The sequence below is a fragment of the Mchenga conophoros genome, linkage group LG18 (genome assembly GCF_057382185.1).
Source record: "Mchenga conophoros isolate Kocher_MC1m ecotype Shallow Benthic linkage group LG18, M_conophoros_male_GT1.1, whole genome shotgun sequence".
Lineage (NCBI taxonomy): Eukaryota > Metazoa > Chordata > Actinopteri > Cichliformes > Cichlidae > Mchenga > Mchenga conophoros.
This window is the reverse complement of record NC_140543.1, coordinates 23,339,918-23,361,361: the sequence shown is the minus strand read 5'-3', so window position 1 is coordinate 23,361,361 and position 21,444 is coordinate 23,339,918. Positions and strand designations below refer to the sequence as shown.

Genomic DNA, 21,444 nt, shown 5'->3' with positions numbered 1-21,444 from the left:
TGGCTTCCCAGCTTAATCGCGTCCTTCTCAAACAAAGGACTGATTAAACAATCAATGAAAACTGACCTTGCCTCCCTGTATCACATTCCCACTGGTGCTGACCTATTAGCCAGCGATGAGAAAACATGCAGATTTGCCAGCAGACGTGAGCAAAAATTGAAATAACATTTGGAATCAAAACAATGTTTCCTCCAAAACATTTTCTCACTGAATAAAAGAAAACCTGTCTTCATGTCGTCTACATTATCTTGAATACGACAAAAAACAAAAGGGAATGAGCCAGAGTGCTTATGTTACCGGCTTCAGCCAATGCCACATCATTTTAATAGTGCTAATGGAAAGGGAAATGAATGGATAAAAGGTAGAATGGAGTCAGCATGATGCATTGGAGCGTCCCCAAACAGTGACAGTGTCTTGGCAAGAGAAGAGGTAGAGATGCCCAATTCGGAGCTCCTCTTGCTCGCTTAGTGCCAGATATCAGTGCAGTGGTTGATATCACGCTGAATATGAAGAAATTTAGACTTCACGTTATATATCACTCATAAAAGCTGGCAATTGATTTCTATGCTGTGACTTTTATAGGGGCCGATCCCTCGATGAGTTACAATTTTACACACTATTGTTTAAACCAGTGAAGACATGGGCAGAGCTGCCTCTGACGGTAAGATTTTATTCCCTTGACCATAAAGATTCTGGAGTCATAAACAGCAGATGTATTTCACTCTCATGTTTTGCTACACTTTTTTTTCTTGTGGCTACCACTCGGACAGTTATGACACAGTTGTTTGTGTGCATGGAGACACTGTGTGTACTTAATATCATGTTTTTGCAACAAGCTCTTTTGATTATGTTTTTAAACATCACATGAAGTAGAATTACCTGAACCTTCTTGCCCAAGTTTCCATGGTCTTTTCGCAAAAAAACAAAACATGTAAATGAAGAGTCGTTGTTTTGTTTGTTAGCATTTCTATGCTTGTAATCATATTAAGAAGTTCTTCAGTCAGGAACTGTCCTTGGCACAGCAATGTGTGACAGGAATGTTGGAGAAATGTGTTAGTTTGTGTGTTAACAAACATTATTATTTCATTATCACAAAAACTAAATAAAGTAAAATACAAGTAAACATAGTGATTTATTTGGACCTAACAAACTGATATGGGTAAGTTAATGTAACGCGATTAAAAACAACTGATTACTGACTATGTTTTCCAGCATACCCTTCTTGCCCCCTCACTTTCACTATGTCAGCTTTGACGTAAACAGGGAGGCTTTTACTTGTGATAAGATACCAAGCTGTTGTCAAGTGAACTGAAATGATTTAATTTCACCCACCCGAGTCTGTTCCACTCCATGTTTGAGGAGGAACACAGGGCATGAAAAATTTCTGCTGTGACAAAGACCTTTTGCATCATCACTTTTCATTATGAATTATGAAATCATTTGTTTATAGGTGTTGTTGTAGGTTGTAACTGGTCTTATTATGCTTATTCCTCATTCCGTATTTTTGTTCTTGAAAGTAGCTTCACATGATTGGCGTTGATAATTATACACTGGGCTTTTTAATCAGAATATAAGGTCAAGTCAGTTAAACTTCTGCAATATTCATTTGATCCGTTGAGTAGGAGAAGTGATGTTGATCAGTTTCTGCTGAAATTACCAGCACGTGCAGTGAGACAGCCTCCAAAACAAGGATGGTTTTAGAGGCGGAGACCACTGACATTTTACACTCATCATCGTTTCTGACAGCTTTTTTCACTGGTGTTGCATTTGGCCGGGGTCGCTACTTGGAGATAAATTATTTGAATTTCAGGAGTGGGATTACACCTCCAAACACGCCCCTTCTGGGTCTTATCTATATATGACCTCCCCCAGTTCTACAAACTGCTCATTCTCGGTTTCATGCCCGTTTCTCCGTACCCTTTTTTCAATTCTTTCTTTACTTCTCATTAGTACATCTGCCAGGCCTGGGAGCTGCCGCCAGTCCCTATCGAGGCCTTCCCCAAACTGCAGCTCAATTCTTGGTCAATCCATTCATCTTTATCTACTAAAAACTGCCGCCAAACCTAGAATGAGGATGTGGGCCTACAGACCCTACAGAGGTTGCATAGGTAGTCTAACTCCAAAAATCTGAAACATGAGGGTGGCCCGAGGGCCCAACATCCTCTAGTGGTCCCTGTGCTCACTGCCCAGTACCATGAAGCCCGATTAGTATTTGCCATAGGATACCAGAATTGGCAAGTCTGCCACTAGTGCCCTGCGCTTTTCATTGATGAGAGCAGGTTCACCCAGAGGACATATTGTGAAAAGAGTCTGGAGAAGCCATAGAGAGTGTTATGCCTGTAACATTGTTCACCATAACCGGTTTAGTGGTAGGTCAGTGATAGTCTGGAGGAGGCATATCTATGGTAGGACACACAGGCAAAGGCACCCTGAATGCCATTAGGCTTAGAACAAAATCCTTGAACATTGTCAGACCCTACGCTGGTGCAGTGTGTCCTAGGATCCTCTTTGTGCACGACAATGCCCGGCCTCCTGTGGTGAGAGCATGCAGGTATTTGCTGGTGGATGAACGAACTGATACCACTGACTTAACCCCACCACACACTCGTCTGACCTAAATCCAAAAGAACACCCCTGGACATTATGTGTCACTCCACACAGTGCTGCCATCAGTGTCCAGGAGCTCAGTGATACCTTGGTCCAGGTCTGGGAGGAGAGGCCCAAGGACCCCATCCATTGTGTCGTCAGGAGCATTCCTCAATGTTGTCAGGCATACAAACAACAACTTGGGGATCACACAAAATACTGAGTACCATTTTGAGTTGCTACCATTTTGAATTTCTGCAAAACAGACGAGGCAGCTACTTCAGTTTTTCACTCTCATTTTCAGAGTGTCTTTGAACTCAGCCCTCTGTAGGTTGATCATTTTCATTTCCATTAAATGATATGACATCCTTTGGTTCCTAACACATTACCCAGTCCATATCAGTATAGATATCAAACATGATTTCTTTTTCCAGTGAGATCTGATGTGTTTTCAAAGTGCTCCTGTTTATATATTATTACATTTATCCATTCATACAATTTAAATAGTTCAGACTGCATGACAAACTGAATGGTGCTTGAATCAAATAAATGAAGCAGGGAGAAATGTCTACAAGTGAAGAGTAAATATGCTCGGCAGCCTGGTGTCTCTCAGGTGTTAAAGCCACATTAATCATTTTGTCCATTTAATGGCAGTAAGCAGCAACAGTAGCAGGGTACATAATATTATTGTATTACAGGTAGCACAGAAACCTTCCTGCTGTGCTGACTTAATTCGATAACGTGAAGTGCAGACGTACAGAAAGTCTCTCTGTTTGACTCGTGCACGGCAAAACAAAGAGCTCCAACTGGCTGATACCCTTTCGAAAAAGAATGATATTTATTTCAAAGTAACTAAAGGTAAATACATGTTTTCTAATGAAGTATGAGGTGTTTCACATTTTCCCCATTCACAATAATGAACACAGAGCAGAGGCACATGCTGGTGTGATTTGTCACCATCTCCCTAGGCCTACACTAATGGACAGACACTCTTTGTGTGCTAAACAAATTAGCTCCATTACTAAGAAGCAGAGAAGGGTGAGACAGACACATAGGGGGGAGAGAGAGAGAGAGGTTTAAGATAAGGGACATGCAAGGAAATAAATGTAGTGAAAGGTAAGCATAAAAGGGAAGGAGTGTGGGGACGTGATTCATGTATTCTATACGCTGAATAAGTGGGAAAGAAGTCTTATCTAACACCATTTTGTGCGAGTGTATGTGTGAGCCAGGCTAGACATCTAAGCACTCCGAGCCCTCGTGAGAGAGGGCAAATGTGCATTATCGTCCATCCATCACTCACTCATTACTCATTCACTTACTTACACTGAGAAACACGTGCGCACATACACACACACACACACGCGCACACACACACACCCACACACATCCACATACATGAATGCTGATACGCCCTAATACATGCACTTAACACCAGACTGGATGCGAGTGAGACACATTTATCTCCATACAGCTGTGTGGAAACCATTCTGAGTGCATTTGCGAATGTGTATATGTGTGAGCGAACGTGATCCGCCAGGTTTCAGGTCAAAGCAATTCTCTGTTAATCTGATTGACAGGGAGACACCCTCGCCTTCGCCGTCTTCTGTCTTTTTCACCATTTATCACCCATTTTCTCATTTTTCCACCCTTCCTCCTGAATACGTTCCTCCGTTCCTTTCACAAGTTCTCACCTCTTCCTGCCCGTTACACGTTCAATCCTTCAATCGTCACGCTGCTTTTCAGTGTCGTGCCTGTCCTCGCCTCCTCCCTTCTTTTTGCTACTCTTCATCATCCTCCCTCCATCTTGTTTCACCCTTGATGACATAAACACATCATTCTGCCTGCGCCGTGATCGCATTACCTGTGGTAACACGGCTTATAACCACAGCTCCTCTGCCATCCGGAAGTGTGCATGCGTGTGTGGAAACTCCTCAATGCAAGCTTGTGTAAAAATGTGCCCTGAATGGTCAAAGTTAATGAAAAGCGAAGCACAAAGACTTTCCTCTCATTGATGGAAGTGCTGTAGTAGGCCTTGAATCTTTTCACTGGAATTACTACAGTCACATATAAAGTTGTATTAAGTGGAAGGTCATTGCTTTTCAGTGTTAACGTTCTGCAGCATTATGGAGATATCAGCTAGACCTCACGGAAAATTAAATCTGACTGAGTACATTTGTCACACGTCATCCTCACTCTCTCTCTTTTCACTGTTTCTATTTCTAATTAAGGCATTAAAACACTCCCTCCGTATGGTATAAGAGGTGGAATACATACTGAGCAGTGCATCACACAGTAAACATATTTATAACCTGCATTTATTGGACACAGCGATGGGAATGTTGGTCGGATAATTTGGTCCTTTCAAAACATTTGCCAGAAATGTGTCTACTATTGGGTAAACTGTCAACAAAACTTGCTACATATACTAGATTTATGTAATATAAAGCAGGCTTAACAGCAAACCCAGCTGCAACAAAATGACAAGGTTAAAAACTGTGATAACGATGGCAAAGCTGTAATGATTACAGCACAACATCTTTGTAAAATATTCTTCAAGGTATCCTCGTTCACCGGTGGAGTTTTCTCAGAGTTTTTTCATTCAGTAGTTTTCACTGGCTAAATAACAGTCCTTGTAACGTGCAGAGAGTGAGCTTCATTTACATATCTGGATAAGCAGCAAAAGAACAGCTAAGAGGGAAAACATCAAAAGAAAGCAAAGAGTCTATATCGATCCTGTGAAGGAAAAAGATCCCCTGAACCACCACAGAGCGGTGAAGACTCTGAGGAAAGATTCTGAAAGTAGTTTTTTTTTTTTTGTTTGTGTGCATTAATCTTTGGGTAAATCCAGGAGTGAAACTGACATGGAGGTCAGAGTATCTGAACCTCTGCACCTATAAGGTTAAAGCTATTGTATCCTAATCAGCAGAGGTTCCACAGCTCTGGCCTAACAACGTCTAACCCCTTGTATGGACGTATTTGAAGTGCGAGTCAAAGGTGATGATGCAACCAGAAGTGCAATACTCACACAAATTGGCTCTTGTTTAGAGGCTAAAAAAGAGAAATGCTTTGCTGGTGTCTCCTTAGACATTATCATAGTGATTTAATGATATGCTGCAGGCCTCATTTAAACTCTTAGCAGCTGCTTGGGATCTATACCGCCATGTCGCTCAGCAATCAATATCCCTTACACACACACACTCCCACACGTACTCATGCCCTGGGAGGAATTTCTTTTATCGGGAAACATCAGATCAAGCTGATACACTTGAATGGCTATTGGGGCCAGATTGACTCACAGTGAGGGGACTCAGGATCAATGTTTTTGCTCGGAAGCCAAACTCGTCCGGTTGTTTTGTGTGTGTGTGTGTGTGTGTGTGTGTGTGTGTGTGTGCTGGAGCGTGTGTAGAGGGAGTGTTAGCATGCTCAACCAGCTGTCTGCTTATTCATGGCATATTAATATTAAGATGGCAGAGGCGAGGATCAGAGGACAGACCGGCAGCTCCAGAACAGGCCGAGCGCATCCGTGGACTCGCCTGACAAGAAAGGCCCCTAGCTGAGCTCTCCCGCTGGGTTCAAGAGACAAAGACAAGTGCCTGTGTTTCCAAACATCAGCCCCTCTCACCGCCCAGAGGTCAGGAACTTGAAATAATCTAGCTCAAGCAGGAGGGACCAGGCTTCCCTTGTGCACGCGCAGACTTACAGACACACACACACACACACACACACATTTAGGGATTAAAGCTTTGATACGACCCTGCTTAACCCAACAGCGGAACAAATGGCGGGGTGTCACAGGGGAAGAGGGGGGCTGAGGGAAGAAAGTTCTTAAGGGTGGGGGGTCTACGTGGGCAGAAAGACAAAATATGGCGGTGAAGGGGATTATGGCAATCAAGGGGCATGTGCTCGACAGACAGATATCTAACGCATGTTCCCTAACAGACTTCAGAAGAAGCAAGAGGGTGATATGGACTGAATGGACTGTATGATCAAAGCAGACAAATAAAGAGAGGATGTAGAGACGGGGGAGACCTTGATGCAGTGAGTTATGAATGAGCTTTGGTGGTCTAAAAGCGACTTGTGCTCTTTGATCTGCCTCTAATAATGTTTCTCAGACACAACCTCATCTGAGATGCCACTGCCAAAGGGAGACAAATGTCTGATGACCAGATACAAAAAAATCAATCAGTCGATTTATCAGCTGTCTGCGCGCTGCATCACTTTTTTAAGCACAACAAACCGCTCGACTTTATTTGTGATGTTTAGAATGGGAAGTCTAAATTATTCTGGGCCCGCTGACATTTTTTGGCCTCACGCTATACTGAAGAGGAGAATAATGTCAGCTATAGCCTAGGGGTTGCAGCGGCTGTATTTTTTGCCACTCTGGTCCACTGGGCTAAATTTGGATGACTCTCTCAGAGCCTGTCAAGTGCCAGCTTTCATTTACTCACTGAAGAGAAAGCACGCCATCTAGTGCACCAGTATGAAAGCTCACAAGTCGAAAAGCAGATCACGCATTAGAGCAGTACATCAGTGTGTGTCATCTATGGAGAAGAAGTGACGCTTTACTGGAGTAAGAAGAAGATCTGTGCTGACTCATTTAAGTTCAGTTGCAGCTGAGAAGAAAAGTTGTGTCGATGATGGCTCATAGCACGTTTTATTTACTCATAGTTGGGAAAAGTTGAAAATTAGATGGAGTACTGCAAAGACAAATATTTATCCTGTGGAGATGACAACAAGGTAGGATGTGACGAATTTAGGGTGCAAATATATTTTAAATCTTTTCTAAGTCCCACACTATTTTAATGGTGTACCTCAAATTGAATAAAAATGTGTGTTATCTGGTCTAATGTTGGGTTTTTCTCATCTTGGGAAACAGCCAAGATGATTTAAATGCCACATTATTTTTATTTTCCACAGCTTCACACTGGGATCTCCTGGAAGATACACAAAATGAAATGAAGAATAAATGCAAATGCTGATGTTATCCTTTCTGGATGTTCATATATTACTTTACAATTACATCAACAAAGAAATAAATATTCTTAGACTTGGAACACAGTATTCACCGAGTCCTGATTAACACCACAAAACACTGGGAAAAAAAGCGCACCTCCCCCTCTGGACTAATGGGCCCATTTTACCAAATCTATGAAGAGGAGTGGACAATTTGCTGTCTATAATAGCACAGGCCAAAAGAGACAGGTTACTCAGGCGAAGAAACCCCACTCCATCTGAAATGATCATGCTGGATCAGTTGTGGCATTGCGCGTCTCCCAACCGTGAAGAACTGCGAGCCGAGGGCTCCTATAATTAAAGCGCTTATTGATTAGACTTTGCGCTCCTGCGTCCCCTGAACCGTGAGCCAGAGGCACGGGGCGGGTCGGTCACTCTCACAGACATTCAAATCACCCGAGAGCCACAGGGGCAATGTCTATGCTAATGTCTATGATAATATAGCCCCCAGTTTAAGTCGATTATTGATGCTTTCTCTAAATGGACGGTTGATCCACAATTGAAGCTTTATGTGAACGGGTCAATAGCAAGGAGATTGATACTGGGCATGGGGTCAGTCTCATTTCAACCTCACCGGTTTCAGGAAATGAATTGCGAATTGCTTTGTTAATTGGAGCATTAATTGGAAAGTAAATGACATTTCTCAATTCCAAGTGGGATTTCTGTTCGTCCCTCGGCACTGAACAGAAATATACAATATCCATGTATAAAGGCCCCGGGGAAGAGGTCAGAGACCCTCATTTGCTGAGGATCAATCTGTCGCTAGTTTTAATTCAGACATTTCTTTCCTTTTTAATAAGTTTTGTCAAATAGTTTCTGTTTTTTGCACGTGTGTATGTGTGTGTGTTTAAGAAGAAGACAGAGGGGGAGAAAAATGAAAAGAGCATAAGAACATATAGAGTACTGCGAGTCCCAAGGTAAAAGTCAACAGGAGAACTGATCTTACGTATATCTGGACCAGACAATAACAATGGTTGATGGTTGATGGACCTCTGGTGGGCGCTGGTGTTGGGGCCAAAGCAGAGCATCGTGCAATCAGTCTGAGAAAGGTCGGCGTATTGATCGGTGCGTATGGCTCCACTGTTACATATCAAAAACATCTTTGCTCTTCCCAACACTGACTTAAAGTACACTGCTCTTTACAACCGTCCGTCCCCAGACAGCCATTCAGCTTGTGAAGCTGAGGCAACATCATCTTTTAGGCTCCAAACCCAGACCTATAGTTCTTTGTTACCACATTCGTGGCCTTTATAGGAGTTCCCCGGCAGTATTTTCTTATTTGTGCTTGAGATAAATGGAAAGATGTCTGTTTGATCACAATAATGCCGCAAAAATTAAAATCTTTCCCAAACTGATTAATATAAGCCCTCAGTGTTAGGTGGGGGAGATTAAAATTAAACCTTGATCTATCTGGAGTCGATTCTTCATCAAACAAAGAGAGGGGACACAGCCAAAAACACGCATCTGATGAGACACTTCTTTAATTACTGGTGTCATTTCCATTATGCCACTCAAACTGTGTCTTTGCCTGTAGGTGCTCTGAACTGTGCTCTAACCACTGATCTGTGTCATGTGGGAAAACTCTATTTTTCACCCCGGTCTGATCCCACACACACTTTAAGAAGCTGGCACAGAAAAGTACAAAGAGGGCACGACTGTACATGACTCATGACGAGGTGTGAATTAGGTCTACACAGTACGATGAGAAAGCAGCGGTTTGAGGCACGGGTTTTTGGCTTCCTTCGTCTTTTATTTGTATGGTTTCTGAAACAACCACTGCAATTAATGCAGCTTCACTTTGCTTCACGTGTGAATACGTTCTTAAGTAGGCCCTCATGTCCACGTATAGGAGCATGACAGTGTGCTTCTCATTCCCATTTGCAGTCGATATTGGATGAGGATATGAGAGTTGGTATTGATTGCAATTTCCTGCAACGCTACGTTCCACTCTCTTGCTTTATCAGGAGACTAATTCCTATCAGCTACGCTGTCGGCCAACCAACAGCCTTGGCTGCTGCCCAGGACAACAGCTAATGAATAAGAGAGGAGTGAATAATCCAGCGAGGCATTTCTCCTCTGACAAACAGGTTGCTACGGGGACGATAATGATGAGTCTGGGATATTGGCTGTGGGGAAATGTGTACGTGTATTAGTGCGCATCAGCAGCCAGGTTGCGTTTGTTTGCATGTGTGCCTGTGCGCTTCAGTATGTGTATTTGTAAGATGTTTGTGCTCCATGCATGCTTGCACCAGCCAAGTCTTCACTGATTTTAATGGCGAGATGTTTGGGATGTCAGACATTTGCGTGCCTTGGGATTTGAAGTGAGTGAAGTCATCAAGGGCATGAAGCCAGCTGACAGCAGCTGGAGAGCCAATCAGGTGTTTATTTTTGCTATAATTGTGGAGCTAAGTAATAATGTTGTCCTTCCTGAGATGCATCAGGGTCCAGGTATACAGTGAAAGTTTTACTTTTTTGTTGTCTTTTTTTCTTTTCATACCAGTTTCAATAGGAGAATCTCTTTTAAAAAACATAGCACTTGTTTTAGTGGACTACATCCACTGTCCAAACCTTTTTTTTTTTACTATATTCACTTTTTTTCCTTTTAAATTTCATCCCTCTTCCTGTTTTTTGTTAGTTTGAGTTTTAAACCGAGTTGATTATACTGTAAGTCTCTGTGGCTGAAATGCTGCTTTAAATCTCTAAATATCCTGCTGCACACATTTCAGGTGCCTACTCTTTTCCATACCACTTGCTTCCATCTCCCCGATTAAGCATTTATCCTTTCTTCTTAGTTATTCTAGTTTAAAATAAAACGGCCTACAATATCTTTCATCAATAGCTGCAACCCTCTTTGTGTTTTGACTTAGTGTGAAAGTGGCAGGAACATGCAAGGCACCCATAAAGTGATTCAAATGTTTTGTTTTTGTGTTCATGCTGGAAATAATTCTGATGTAACTGTAAGTTTTGACGTGGTTTCCAATATTCCAATAGCCAAAAAAATTTCAACCTTCTGTTGGGGGGTTGCCAATGCAGGGCCATTAGCCAAAGTGTAGTTGTGTTGTTGATAACCTATTCAAATTCAGTCAGTCACTGATATTAATTCACTAACTGACTGTGAGAAAAGTGTACAGTTCTTGTAAGCGCCAGACGTCTGCTTTATATTTTTATTTACGATCGAGTTCATGTTTGTTTTATAATTCATAGATTCATTACATAAGTCATCTTTTCAGGATTAATAAATATGAAAATATATGTGTTTATGTAAAGTAATTTTAAGTCACTGTTTTGGGATTGGAACCTAAAAGGGGGTACCTCTCACTTTAAGTATGTAAGTGCAATAGTAGCATGAAACCCTATGTGAGAGGGAAGGGGAGGAGCATGGACAGAGAGGTTAGGAGTCTCACGGTTTTCTGACCGTGTGCACAGGTAGTTCTGGATAACTGCTATTTTTTGGAACTTTCATGCTTATTTAGGAAGGAGTTCATTGTTACATCTTCAGTTTGTAATAAATAAACAGTCTTCAAATCATAATGCAACTGGAAGCATTTCTTTTGGAAACCAGGAACACGCGTCAGCCATAGACTCCCCTTTTTGAACTTGGTTTATTGGAAATTACCCTACAGTTCTAATGAAATCTGCTAAAGTTTGTGGCTTGCATCAACTTCTAGCTTTAGTGATAAGTATCTCTGTGTCTATGTGCAGTATATGTACAAGTAGTTATGATCATGCACATGTGGTTTTACCTCTGAGCTCTATATGTCGTATTATGGGTTGGCATGCGGTGAACAGAACAGTTGCTATCTTTTCTGTTAAATTTTAGGCTGTGCAGACCATTTGCATTCACAGAATTGAAGCTTGACTTCTGAAGAACAAGCCTAAAGTAGAGTACTGAAGATGCAGTCAAGTTTGATTGTAGCCGCTCTTCTCTGTTTCACAACCTGGATGAGCTCAGTCTGTGCAAGTGAGTACTGCAAGGAAGAAATAATTTTTCATTTACTTTATAGCTTGACTGTTTTTAACGGATAAAATTAATGCGACTTTTTCTGTGTGTGACATTTTCAGCCCCTATAAGCATACGCAGTTGTTGTGTCGTGTGGTCCAAAACCAGAGTCTCACTTGACCGAATTGTGAGTTACTCCATTCAGAGTGAAGATACTTGTAGCATCAAAGCAGTACAGTAAGTTTATAGACAGCTTCACACTATATTGAAAAATATGTACTTGCTCTTCATTCAAAGGTGTTGGCCAGCTGTTGTGGGCAGAGTTTCCTACTCCAGTCCGAAGACATGCTTGATAGATTAACTAATTATTCTAAATTGATTGATGTGAACTTGAATGCTTGTAAGTGTTCATATCGCTTCACATGGTATTAATGTATCCCTCTACTGCACACATTTTAATGTTACTTGATAAAAATGCCTCCCCATCATCTATTGGTGAAAATATTTTCCTGTAGATATCCAACACTAGTAACAAATTCTACAGAAAGCTATGAATTTACAGATTTTTTACATAATGTTAAAAAAAACCATTAAGTAAAAGGAAAACTCATAGCATGACCCAATAGACCCAATAGAAACTAATTAAAAAAACTCACAAGGTTTTATTGTACAGAATGAGTTACTTGCACATCTCAGAAATGGAACTGGGAATGTAAAAGCAACAGATGTAGAACTGAGGAGCATAAGATAGATGCTCCACTCAAAGGTAAGGCCACCTGCTCAACGCAGACCTCAAAAAAAGAGCAAATACAGCAATACAAAACACAAGCGCAAACTAGTGCCTACTACGATGAGATCATGTGAAATTTCAAAAAGCAGTTATTCTAACCTGCAAAAATCCAAATGACTTTCAGTGTACCTATAATCACAAATAACTGATTCACATACAAAATGCGAGGTACTGTCTAAACAGATGTGGGTCATAAGCGACTATAAAAAATTTTTACCAAATTTTCAGTGCAAGCAAAAATACAGGTTTAAACCTCTGTATTCCATTGCACCATTTTGTAATAAAGCAAATTCTTTGAAAATCGTTCACAGAAATTCCAGCAGATCATTTGTAGGGGTTTCTGGTTTATAGTGGATGATGTTGCAGAAAAGGTTTACAAATTCACTGTATACTGGAATTGTAAATTTACCATCAGATGCAATTGAGAAGGATCTGTTATTATTATTATTATTATTATTATTATTATTATTATTATTATTATTATTATTATTATTATTATTATTATTATTATTATTATTATTATTATTATTTATAAGCAGGAAGTAAGATTCTTCGCCTTGGGCTTGGATAGGTGCAGAGCACAGAGAAAACATGCAAATTCGATTCCTTATCGATTCCCTTATCGATTGTTATTGGTTGCACTTTGAGAGTCACAACCCTCTCTAAGCAGCATATCAAAGAAATTATAATCCAAAATAATAAGAATCAGAATCAGAATCAAAATCAGAAATCAGAATCAGAAAGGGTTTTACTGCCAAATGTTGAACAGGTTTACAACATTTGGAAATTGCTGCGGTACTTAGTGCAAAACATACTGTCAGATAAAGCTCAAAAATAATTTCCCCCAGGGATCAATAAAGTATTCTGATTCTGATTCTGATTCTGAAATAAACATAAAAATAAAAATTAAAAGTGCTAAGTAGATAGATATATACATGAGTGCAGGTGGTGATCAGTGCAAACATGGAATGATGCAGTGAACACAGTGTAGGGTCATGTGTTAGTGGTGGGAACAGTCATATGGTTATTGTTCATGAGTCCAACAGCAGAGGGGAAGAAACTGTTCTTATGGCGAGAGGTTCTGGTGTGAATGGACCGGAGCCTCCTGCCTGAGGGGAGCAGGTCAAACAGACTGTGTCCAGGGTGAGAAGGGTCAGCTGTGATCCAAGCTGCACGCCCCAGTGTCCTGGAGGTGTACAGGTCCTGCAGAGATGGGAGTCTGCAGCCAATCACCTCCTCAGCAGAGCACACAACACGCTGCAGTCTCTGTTTGTCCCTGATAGTGGCTCCAGCGTACCACATGGTGATGGAGGAGGTGAGGATGGACTCGATGATTGCAGTGTAGAATTGCATCATCGTCCGTGTTGGCAGGTTGAATTTCTTCAGCTGCCTCAGGAAGTACATCCTCTGCTGGGCTTTCTGTATGACAGAGGTGATGGTGGGCTCCCATTTCAGGTCCTGGGTGATGGTGGTACCCAGGAAGCGGAATGAGTCCACAGAGGTGATGAGGGTGTCAGTCAGGATGATGGGGGGGGAGTGGGGCTGTGTGTTTCCTGAAGTCCACAATAATCTCCACTGTCTTCTGGGCATTCAGCACCAGGTTGTTGTGGCTGTACCAGGACACCAGACGTTCAACCTCCCTCCTGTAGGCAGACTCATCCCCGTCCGAGATGAGTCCAATAAGGGTGGTGTCATCTGCAAACTTGATTAGCTTGACAGACTGGTGGGTGGAGGTGCAGCAGTTAGTGTACAGGGAGAAGAGCAGAGGAGAAAGAACACAGCCCTGAGGGGAGCCGGTGCTGATGGTCCAGGAGTCCGAGACATTCTTTCCCAGCCTCACATGCTGCTTCCTGTCCGTCAGGAAGTCAGTGATCCACCGGCAGATGGGATCAGGCACATTCATCTGGGAAAGCTTGTCTCGGAGATGGTCTGGAAGGATGGTGTTGAAGGCAGAGCTGAAGTCCACAAACAGGATCCTGGCATAGGTTCCTGGGGAGTCTTTTTTGTGATCAGTTTTGAGGTCATTCAACAAAAAAGTAAAAAAGTAATTATTGCACATATTACACAGAACACTTTTCTTAAAAGTAATGCAGTACGTTACTTTATTACCCCCAGGAGAAAGACATTCATTATACTACTGGTTATGTTGCTTTCATGTTGCTCTGTAAAATGATCTGAACACTGTCTCATAATTACCAAACAGCGATATAAACCTACAGGCTATAGCCCAACATACCAAATCAAATCCCTAAATTCCTAATGAGGACACATGTGATCTTTCTCTTAGTATTTAGGTATATACACAAATCACAAATTGTAGTGAAAGTGCAAGAACTGATAAGCGGGATCGACAGGCAGGCAGAACTACAAGAACTGGTTCTTGATTCCCATCCCAACAGAGGTAACCAATGAGCCTCTCCCATATGGAAAATATATATATAAATCTTATAAAGTTTGTATCTGTCTTGTGTGAAACGTGTATGAAAATCATACAAGAGTGAAAACAGATATAAGATCCCTTGAAAAATTATATAAATGAAACTTGTATGTTTTGGATACTTACTAAAACAATATATGAAAGTAATGAGAAAGTGGCCACTTTCATGAGTAAATCATATAAGCCTTATATGATTCACTATATGAAGTAGGCCACATCTTATGCAAGTCTTTTATAAGTTTTTACTATTTCTTTTCCATATGGTCTGTGTCTTCAAACTTAACTGAACATCTCTGTGTTTGATTAGAAATAATGTCAAAAATGCACTACAGGTGTCATTAATGACTAACAATTGCAGGTTATGGACCGTGCTTGGAAAGATAATTTTCACCAACCTGACGCTGTGTGGACAAAAAAAGCTACTCAGAAGGTCGACAAGAAGTACTTAAAAGAGAAAAAGAGAAAAAAAACCTTCATAAGCAAGAAGTGAAACTTTTTAGATCAAGAATCTTTTTTGCGATTGGTTCCTCTGTCTAGATAGGTGGTCTGCACCAATCTAGACACAGGACACAGAAAATGAGAGAACATGGAGACTTGCTGTGAGGCCTCTAAATCTGTTTGCACCTACCAGTATATACAAATAATGTTAGAAATGTATTACAATGCCATTAATAGCCAACCAACAATTGCAGGTTACGGACCGTGCTTGGAAAGACAATCTGTGCCCAACCAGACGCTGACTGGACAAGAAAAGCAATGGAGTGGGTGGACAGGGAGAATTCGCAAAAGGGATTTGCAAGTGACATGACACCAACAACGTCCACAGCATCCCCAGCATCAGGAAACATCCCTCAGAAGGACAAGGAGACAGGGCAGAGCCTGATTATGTTTTGTCAAATACACTGCTGTGTAGTTCCATGGACTAAGAACATGTTGTGTCCCACTAACTAGCTAAGCAGCAGCAACAGTAAGTGACATTACACCAGCAGCGTTAAAAAACACACACACTTAAAGACTGGCAGATTGGGGAAAGAACACAGGGAAAAAACAAAGAGAGGAAAAAAGGGCAAAAACATGAAAAGACTTCAAATTTGCCAAAATCAGCTGTTCTTCTGTTTAATTAAACCCATCATGGTATAATTCTACGCTGTCTTCTTATTCGTGCCTCTCTTTTGTGTCTTGTAAACATTGTTTTCTGTTGTCTTCGCATGCATTGCCCTGACCTCTTCTACTATATACAGCACAGTAGTCACTCACTTATTTCCTTTTTTAATTTCACCCATCATCTATTTCTTTGTCATTTTAAATTTTAAAATGAGACAACTTCATTATTGGTCTCCATGACTGGTTGTGAAATGCTGGTGTTATGCTCTAGGACTGGCATGTGCTGCCTCCTGCACACACTATTGATGCCTACTCTTTCCTGTATGCTACTTCCTTCCTTCCTGCTCTCCAATACAGCTTTTACCCTTTCTTCTGGTTTGTTCTACTTTGGTATGAAATAAAACTGCCTGCAGTCTCTCTCACGAGCAGCTGTGAGGGACGCCAGTCATGTTTGTACTTATTCTGAAAATAAAAGAAACACGTATTTAACCCAGAAATATACCCAGAAACTTTGTTTTGTTTATTTGTGGGAATTTATTCTAATGTAACTCCAAGCTGTGACACATCTTCAGATGTTCTAACAATATGTTGACATGATTATAGTTCATAGTAGTTTACAAAGGGGACAATATCATTGTCCTCTTAAATCCTCTGCATTTCCAGTGTTGAATTACGAGTCCTGTTCTGCTCCTGACTGTGAGGATTTGGTTGATGTTTAAAGTCAGTTTCCCAGGATTCCACATGCTAAAACTGCTGATTTCACGATTTAATTGTTAATTTAAAAGAAGGAAATTAAGCTTAACGGTCCTGCGATGTTAGTCACTACACACCCATACAATTGCGAGAAAGGGCCAAAAATAAATGTAACCTCTTATATGGGTATAGCATGTGCGTAAAGGGCTAATGACGAAGGCTTAGCTGAGAACCACCCTTTCATGTATGATTCTGTGGTTGACAGCAGGATGAAAGAGGTGACTTAATTCTCTCATAGATGTTTTAGATAAGAATGAATCAAATTCAAACACTCACTGAATTCAATTCACTAATTGACTGTGTGAAATCCCCACTTTCCTAATTAACATTCAGTGTTAATTCACGCTCAAATTCAATGTTTCTTTAAGCTAGCAAACTTTTCAAACTCGTAGTGACAGTGGAGGCAATTGTGGCTTTCAGAGTGAGCACAAAGGGAAGTGATGAGTATCTCTGTGTGTGTACAAGTAACTATGTTTATGTGTGTTTGTATTTCTATACGCTGCTGTTTGTGTTGCATTGTGGGCAGGTCTGTGGTGAAAGGACTGTTTGTCATTTTTAGCTTGTAACAGATGAAGTCAATATTTCCTTTCCCCACTATGTGGCCATAGTGACTATCCCCCCATGATGAAAGGTCTGGGTGGGGTGGGGGAGTAGCAGAGGGGCTTATATTTTATAAGAGGCGAGATCAAAAATTTAATGCTCAGAATGACTGAGAGAACTTCACAAGCTGGAAACGTCATATACCCCACGCCTGCTGCGTGAGCAACACTGCTTTGATTCGACACTCCGTTATCTGATCAGAAAGGAGTAAGATTACTTAGCAGGCTGTAAAGGTTTGCACTGACAGAATCAAGACTCAACTTCTGAAGAGCAAACCCAAAGCGCAATACTGAAGATGAAGTCCAGCCTGGTTGTAACCACTCTTCTCTGCTTCACCACCTGGATGAGCTTGGCCTTTGCCAGTGAGTATTGCAAGGAAAGAAAAAAAAGGATTTTCATTCACTGTGTGGTCTTTCTTCAGGGTAAAAATTAATGTGACTTTGTCTGTGTGACTTTTTCAGGACCTGGAGAAAGCTGTTGTGTCTCGTGGTCCAAAACCAGAGTCCCACTTGACCGAATTGTGAATTATGCCATTCAGTCTGAAGATACTTGTCGCATCAAAGCAGTACGGTATGTGTTCATAAAACCTCACACTGTACTTTAACTTGTATTTTAGTAAAAAAGCTTTTAGTAAAAATAAAACACGTGCGACATGAAGATTCTGGGTTCAAAGCTGTTGGCCAGCTGGGGTCTTTTCTAGATGTTTCACCAGTCCAAAGACAGGCCTGAGTAACTAGTCATTCTAAATTGACATCAGGTGTAAATGTACATGTGAATGACTGTATGTGGTCCTGTGATGGACCGGCGTCCTGTCCAGGGTCCACTTTGCCTCTCGCCTTAGGCTGACTTTGGGCGAGAGTACTTTTCCTAAACCTGAAATGTATGGATGGGTATAAAATAATAAAATTCAGATAACCTGAATGTTTTTAAATTGTCTTCATAAATGATATAACAAATAAATAATTTAACCCTCTAAGCAAAGAGATGGTCCAGGAAAAGTTTGTTAAAAACTGAGTGAATATTGAACTGTTAGAAAAAGAATCCTTTTAGATGAGAAGCGAAACTTCTTCATTTAACTGCAGTACAGTCGCCCTCTTTTCAAGTTCTTATGACTACCATGACTTAGATGACCAAGAACGGACTCCGACAACGTAACACTAGGTGTAACTGAGAGGGAACAATTTTGCTATAAATATTAACTTTTATTTTATAGGGGAAGTGAAACGTTTTAGACAAAAAACTCTTTGTGGGAATGTCATTGGCCTAGAAAAGCGACTATTACTTGTAATATTATTGAGAGTCAGGAGAAATCAGAGCACAGAGAGAACATGCAAACTCCACACAGACCGTGCCCAGATTTGAACTCAGGGCCGCCACACAGTGAGGCAACAGAGCCAACCAGCCTCTTTCTTTAAACTTAACATGTACCAAATATGCCAGAATATATTTAGAAATAATGTCAAAACTGTATTTCAGTGCAATTAATGACTGACTAACAATTACAGGTTACGGACTGTGCTTGGAAACACAATATGCGCTAATCCCAATGCTGACTGGACAATAAAAGCAATGGAGTGGGTGGACAAGAAGAAAGCACCAACAACATCCACAACAACAACATCCACACCAACAACATCCACAACAACAACATCCACACCAACAACGTCCACACCAAGAACATACAAACCAGCATCCACACCAGAATCATCCTCACTCTCAACATCTGCACCAACAACATCCACATCAGCAACATCCACAACAACAACATCTACAACAACAACATCCACACCAACAACATCTGCACCAAGAACATCCACAAAAACAACATCCACTAAAACAACATCCACAACAACAACATCCACAACAACAACATCTACAACAACAACATCCACACCAACAACATCCACAACAACAGCATCCACACCAACAACAGCCACAACAACAGCATCCGCACCAACAGCATCCACACCAACAACATCCACACCAACAACATCTACAAAAACAACATCCACACCAACAACATCCACAACAGCATCCGCACCAACAACATCCACACCAACAACATCTACAACAACAACATCCACACCAACAGCATCCGCACCAACAGCATCCGCACCAACAACATCCACACCAACAACATCTACAAAAACAACATCCACAACAACAACATCCACAACAACAACATCCACAACAACAACATCCACAACTAAAACATCTACAACAACAAAATCCTCACTATCAACAACATCCACACCACCAGCATCCGCACCAACAACATCCACAACAACAACATCCACAACAACAACAACATCCACAACAACATCCACAACAACAACAACATCCACAAAATCAAAAAATATCTCTCTGACGAAGTGCAGAAGAAGGAAAGGACAGAGGAAAATGCCATGAGAGGGAACAAGAAACGATGTGTTTGAGAAATCACAAAACATTTCAAACTTATCATAGTCGGCAAATGTTGCTCTTTTTTATTGTACTCTTCCTGCTTTATTTCATCAACAGTACCTGATAAAAGTAACATTAATCTCTCTATATATTACCATATATCACCATTCTTTGTTTTCATATTGTTGTCATGTACAAAAATGTATTTTAAAGTTTTCCCACTTTTAACTGCCAATAAAGCACTTTCCAGCAAATATTGTGTTTTTGTCATAATCAGTTAAAACAGGATTTAATTAGAATTATTCATACTCTGGTCGCTGTCGTTGCTCGTACCTTTAACTGCACACTAACCTCTAATGTTTGTCAAATGAGGAAACTCTGCTTTCTGAACCTACTCACTCTTTATTTACTATAATAAAGTGATTTTAATTTAATCCAATCTCTCTCATTTTAAAAACTGACTCGATTACATCATCAGTTTGCCTAGTGATGTAATCATTAGTATCAGTCTGCTAAAACTTCTCAGACTGATGCTTTTCAAATTCAATCACTCACTGATCTTAACTCACTTTCTCACCGTGAAAACTTTCCATGGTTTAAATTACCACGCCACATGCCACCTAAAATGCAGGTCACCTGTGGCTTTCAGATTGAATATAAAGGAAGTGGATTAATCTGTTTCTGTGCATGCACATAGTTACGATTATTTATGAGTTTGTATTTCTGATGCTGTTGTACTTGTTGCATTGTTAACAGTTTAAATATAAATGATGAACTCAGTGGTTTTTTACCCCATTGTGTTGGTAAAATGAGAACGAGCGCAAAGGGGCCTTTTTTTTTTATTAGAATCAACATCAAAACCTGATTGCTCAGAAAGACCACACTAGGAAATACCATGAACGCATGCACTGCGTCTGCCATGTGAGCAAGACTCATTTGATTCGATACTCTGATAAAAGCTCAGGGAGGCACAGAGATTATTTAACAGGCTGTGAAGGTTTGTGCCGACAGCTTTGAGGCTCAGCTTCTGAAGAACAAACCTAAAGCGGAATACTAAAGATGCAGCCCAGCCTGGTTTTAGCCGCTTTTCTCTGTTTCACTACCTGGATGAGCTCAGTCCGTACAAGTGAGTACTGCAAGGAAGAAATAATTTTTCATTTACTTTATAGCTTGACTGTTTTTAACGGATAAAATTAATGCGACTTTTTCTGTGTGTGACATTTTCAGCCCCTATAAGCATACGCAGTTGTTGTGTCGTGTGGTCCAAAACCAGAGTCTCACTTGACCGAATTGTGAATTACTCCATTCAGACTGAAGATACTTGTCGCATCAAAGCAGTACGGTAAGTGTTCAATAAAAAAACCTCACACTGCATTTTAACTTGTATTTTATGAATATAAACACATGTAGCATGAAGGTTCTGGGTTCAAAGCTGTTGGCCAGCTGGGGTCTTTCTAGGTGTTTGCTTCCCCTTTCCAAAGAGATGCTTCATTATTATCTTCAAACTGTATTTGAAAATACATAGATAACGGGCAGTGACACAGAGGTGGGCACAAAAAGGTTCTTGGTTGTAAACTCCTGGCTGGCACTGTGTTGAGTTTTTTTATATTCCACATTGCTTTGAAAACCATACTTGTTCAATTAAAAATGACTATAAACTTACAGTAAGTGCAGATGTGAGAGGGAATGGATGCCAGTCTCTTTCTGTGTTAACTCTGGGATGATCAGCTGACATCTGACACTGTGCTTTCCATTTAGTCAGCTGGGACAGACTTTAACCTCACTGTCTTCACCGCTTAAAAAAAGGAATAGATATAA

The 21,444-nt window shown here is 40.8% G+C and overlaps 1 protein-coding gene across 1 annotated transcript; it reads left to right on the top strand.

The window, feature by feature from the left end:
• The first annotated feature begins 17,344 nt into the window (after nucleotides 1–17,344).
• On the top strand, nucleotides 17,345–19,878 carry LOC146553794 (uncharacterized). The gene is made up of 3 exons (XM_085255627.1): nucleotides 17,345–17,585; nucleotides 17,685–17,793; nucleotides 18,729–19,878. Exons 1-3 carry the CDS (start codon nucleotides 17,519–17,521, stop codon nucleotides 19,630–19,632), a joined length of 1,080 nt encoding a protein of 359 aa, XP_085111753.1. The 5' UTR covers nucleotides 17,345–17,518; the 3' UTR covers nucleotides 19,633–19,878.
• Nucleotides 19,879–21,444: the final 1,566 nt, after the last annotated feature.

Coding starts and splice junctions, on each gene's coding strand:
- LOC146553794 (XM_085255627.1), top strand. CDS start 17,519: ATGAAGTCCAGCCTGGTTGTAACCACTCTTCTCTGCTTCACCACCTGG. Junction 17,586..17,684: donor GATGAGCTTGGCCTTTGCCA/GTGAGTATTGCA, acceptor TGACTTTTTCAG/GACCTGGAGAAAGCTGTTGT. Junction 17,794..18,728: donor TGTCGCATCAAAGCAGTACG/GTATGTGTTCAT, acceptor TAACAATTACAG/GTTACGGACTGTGCTTGGAA.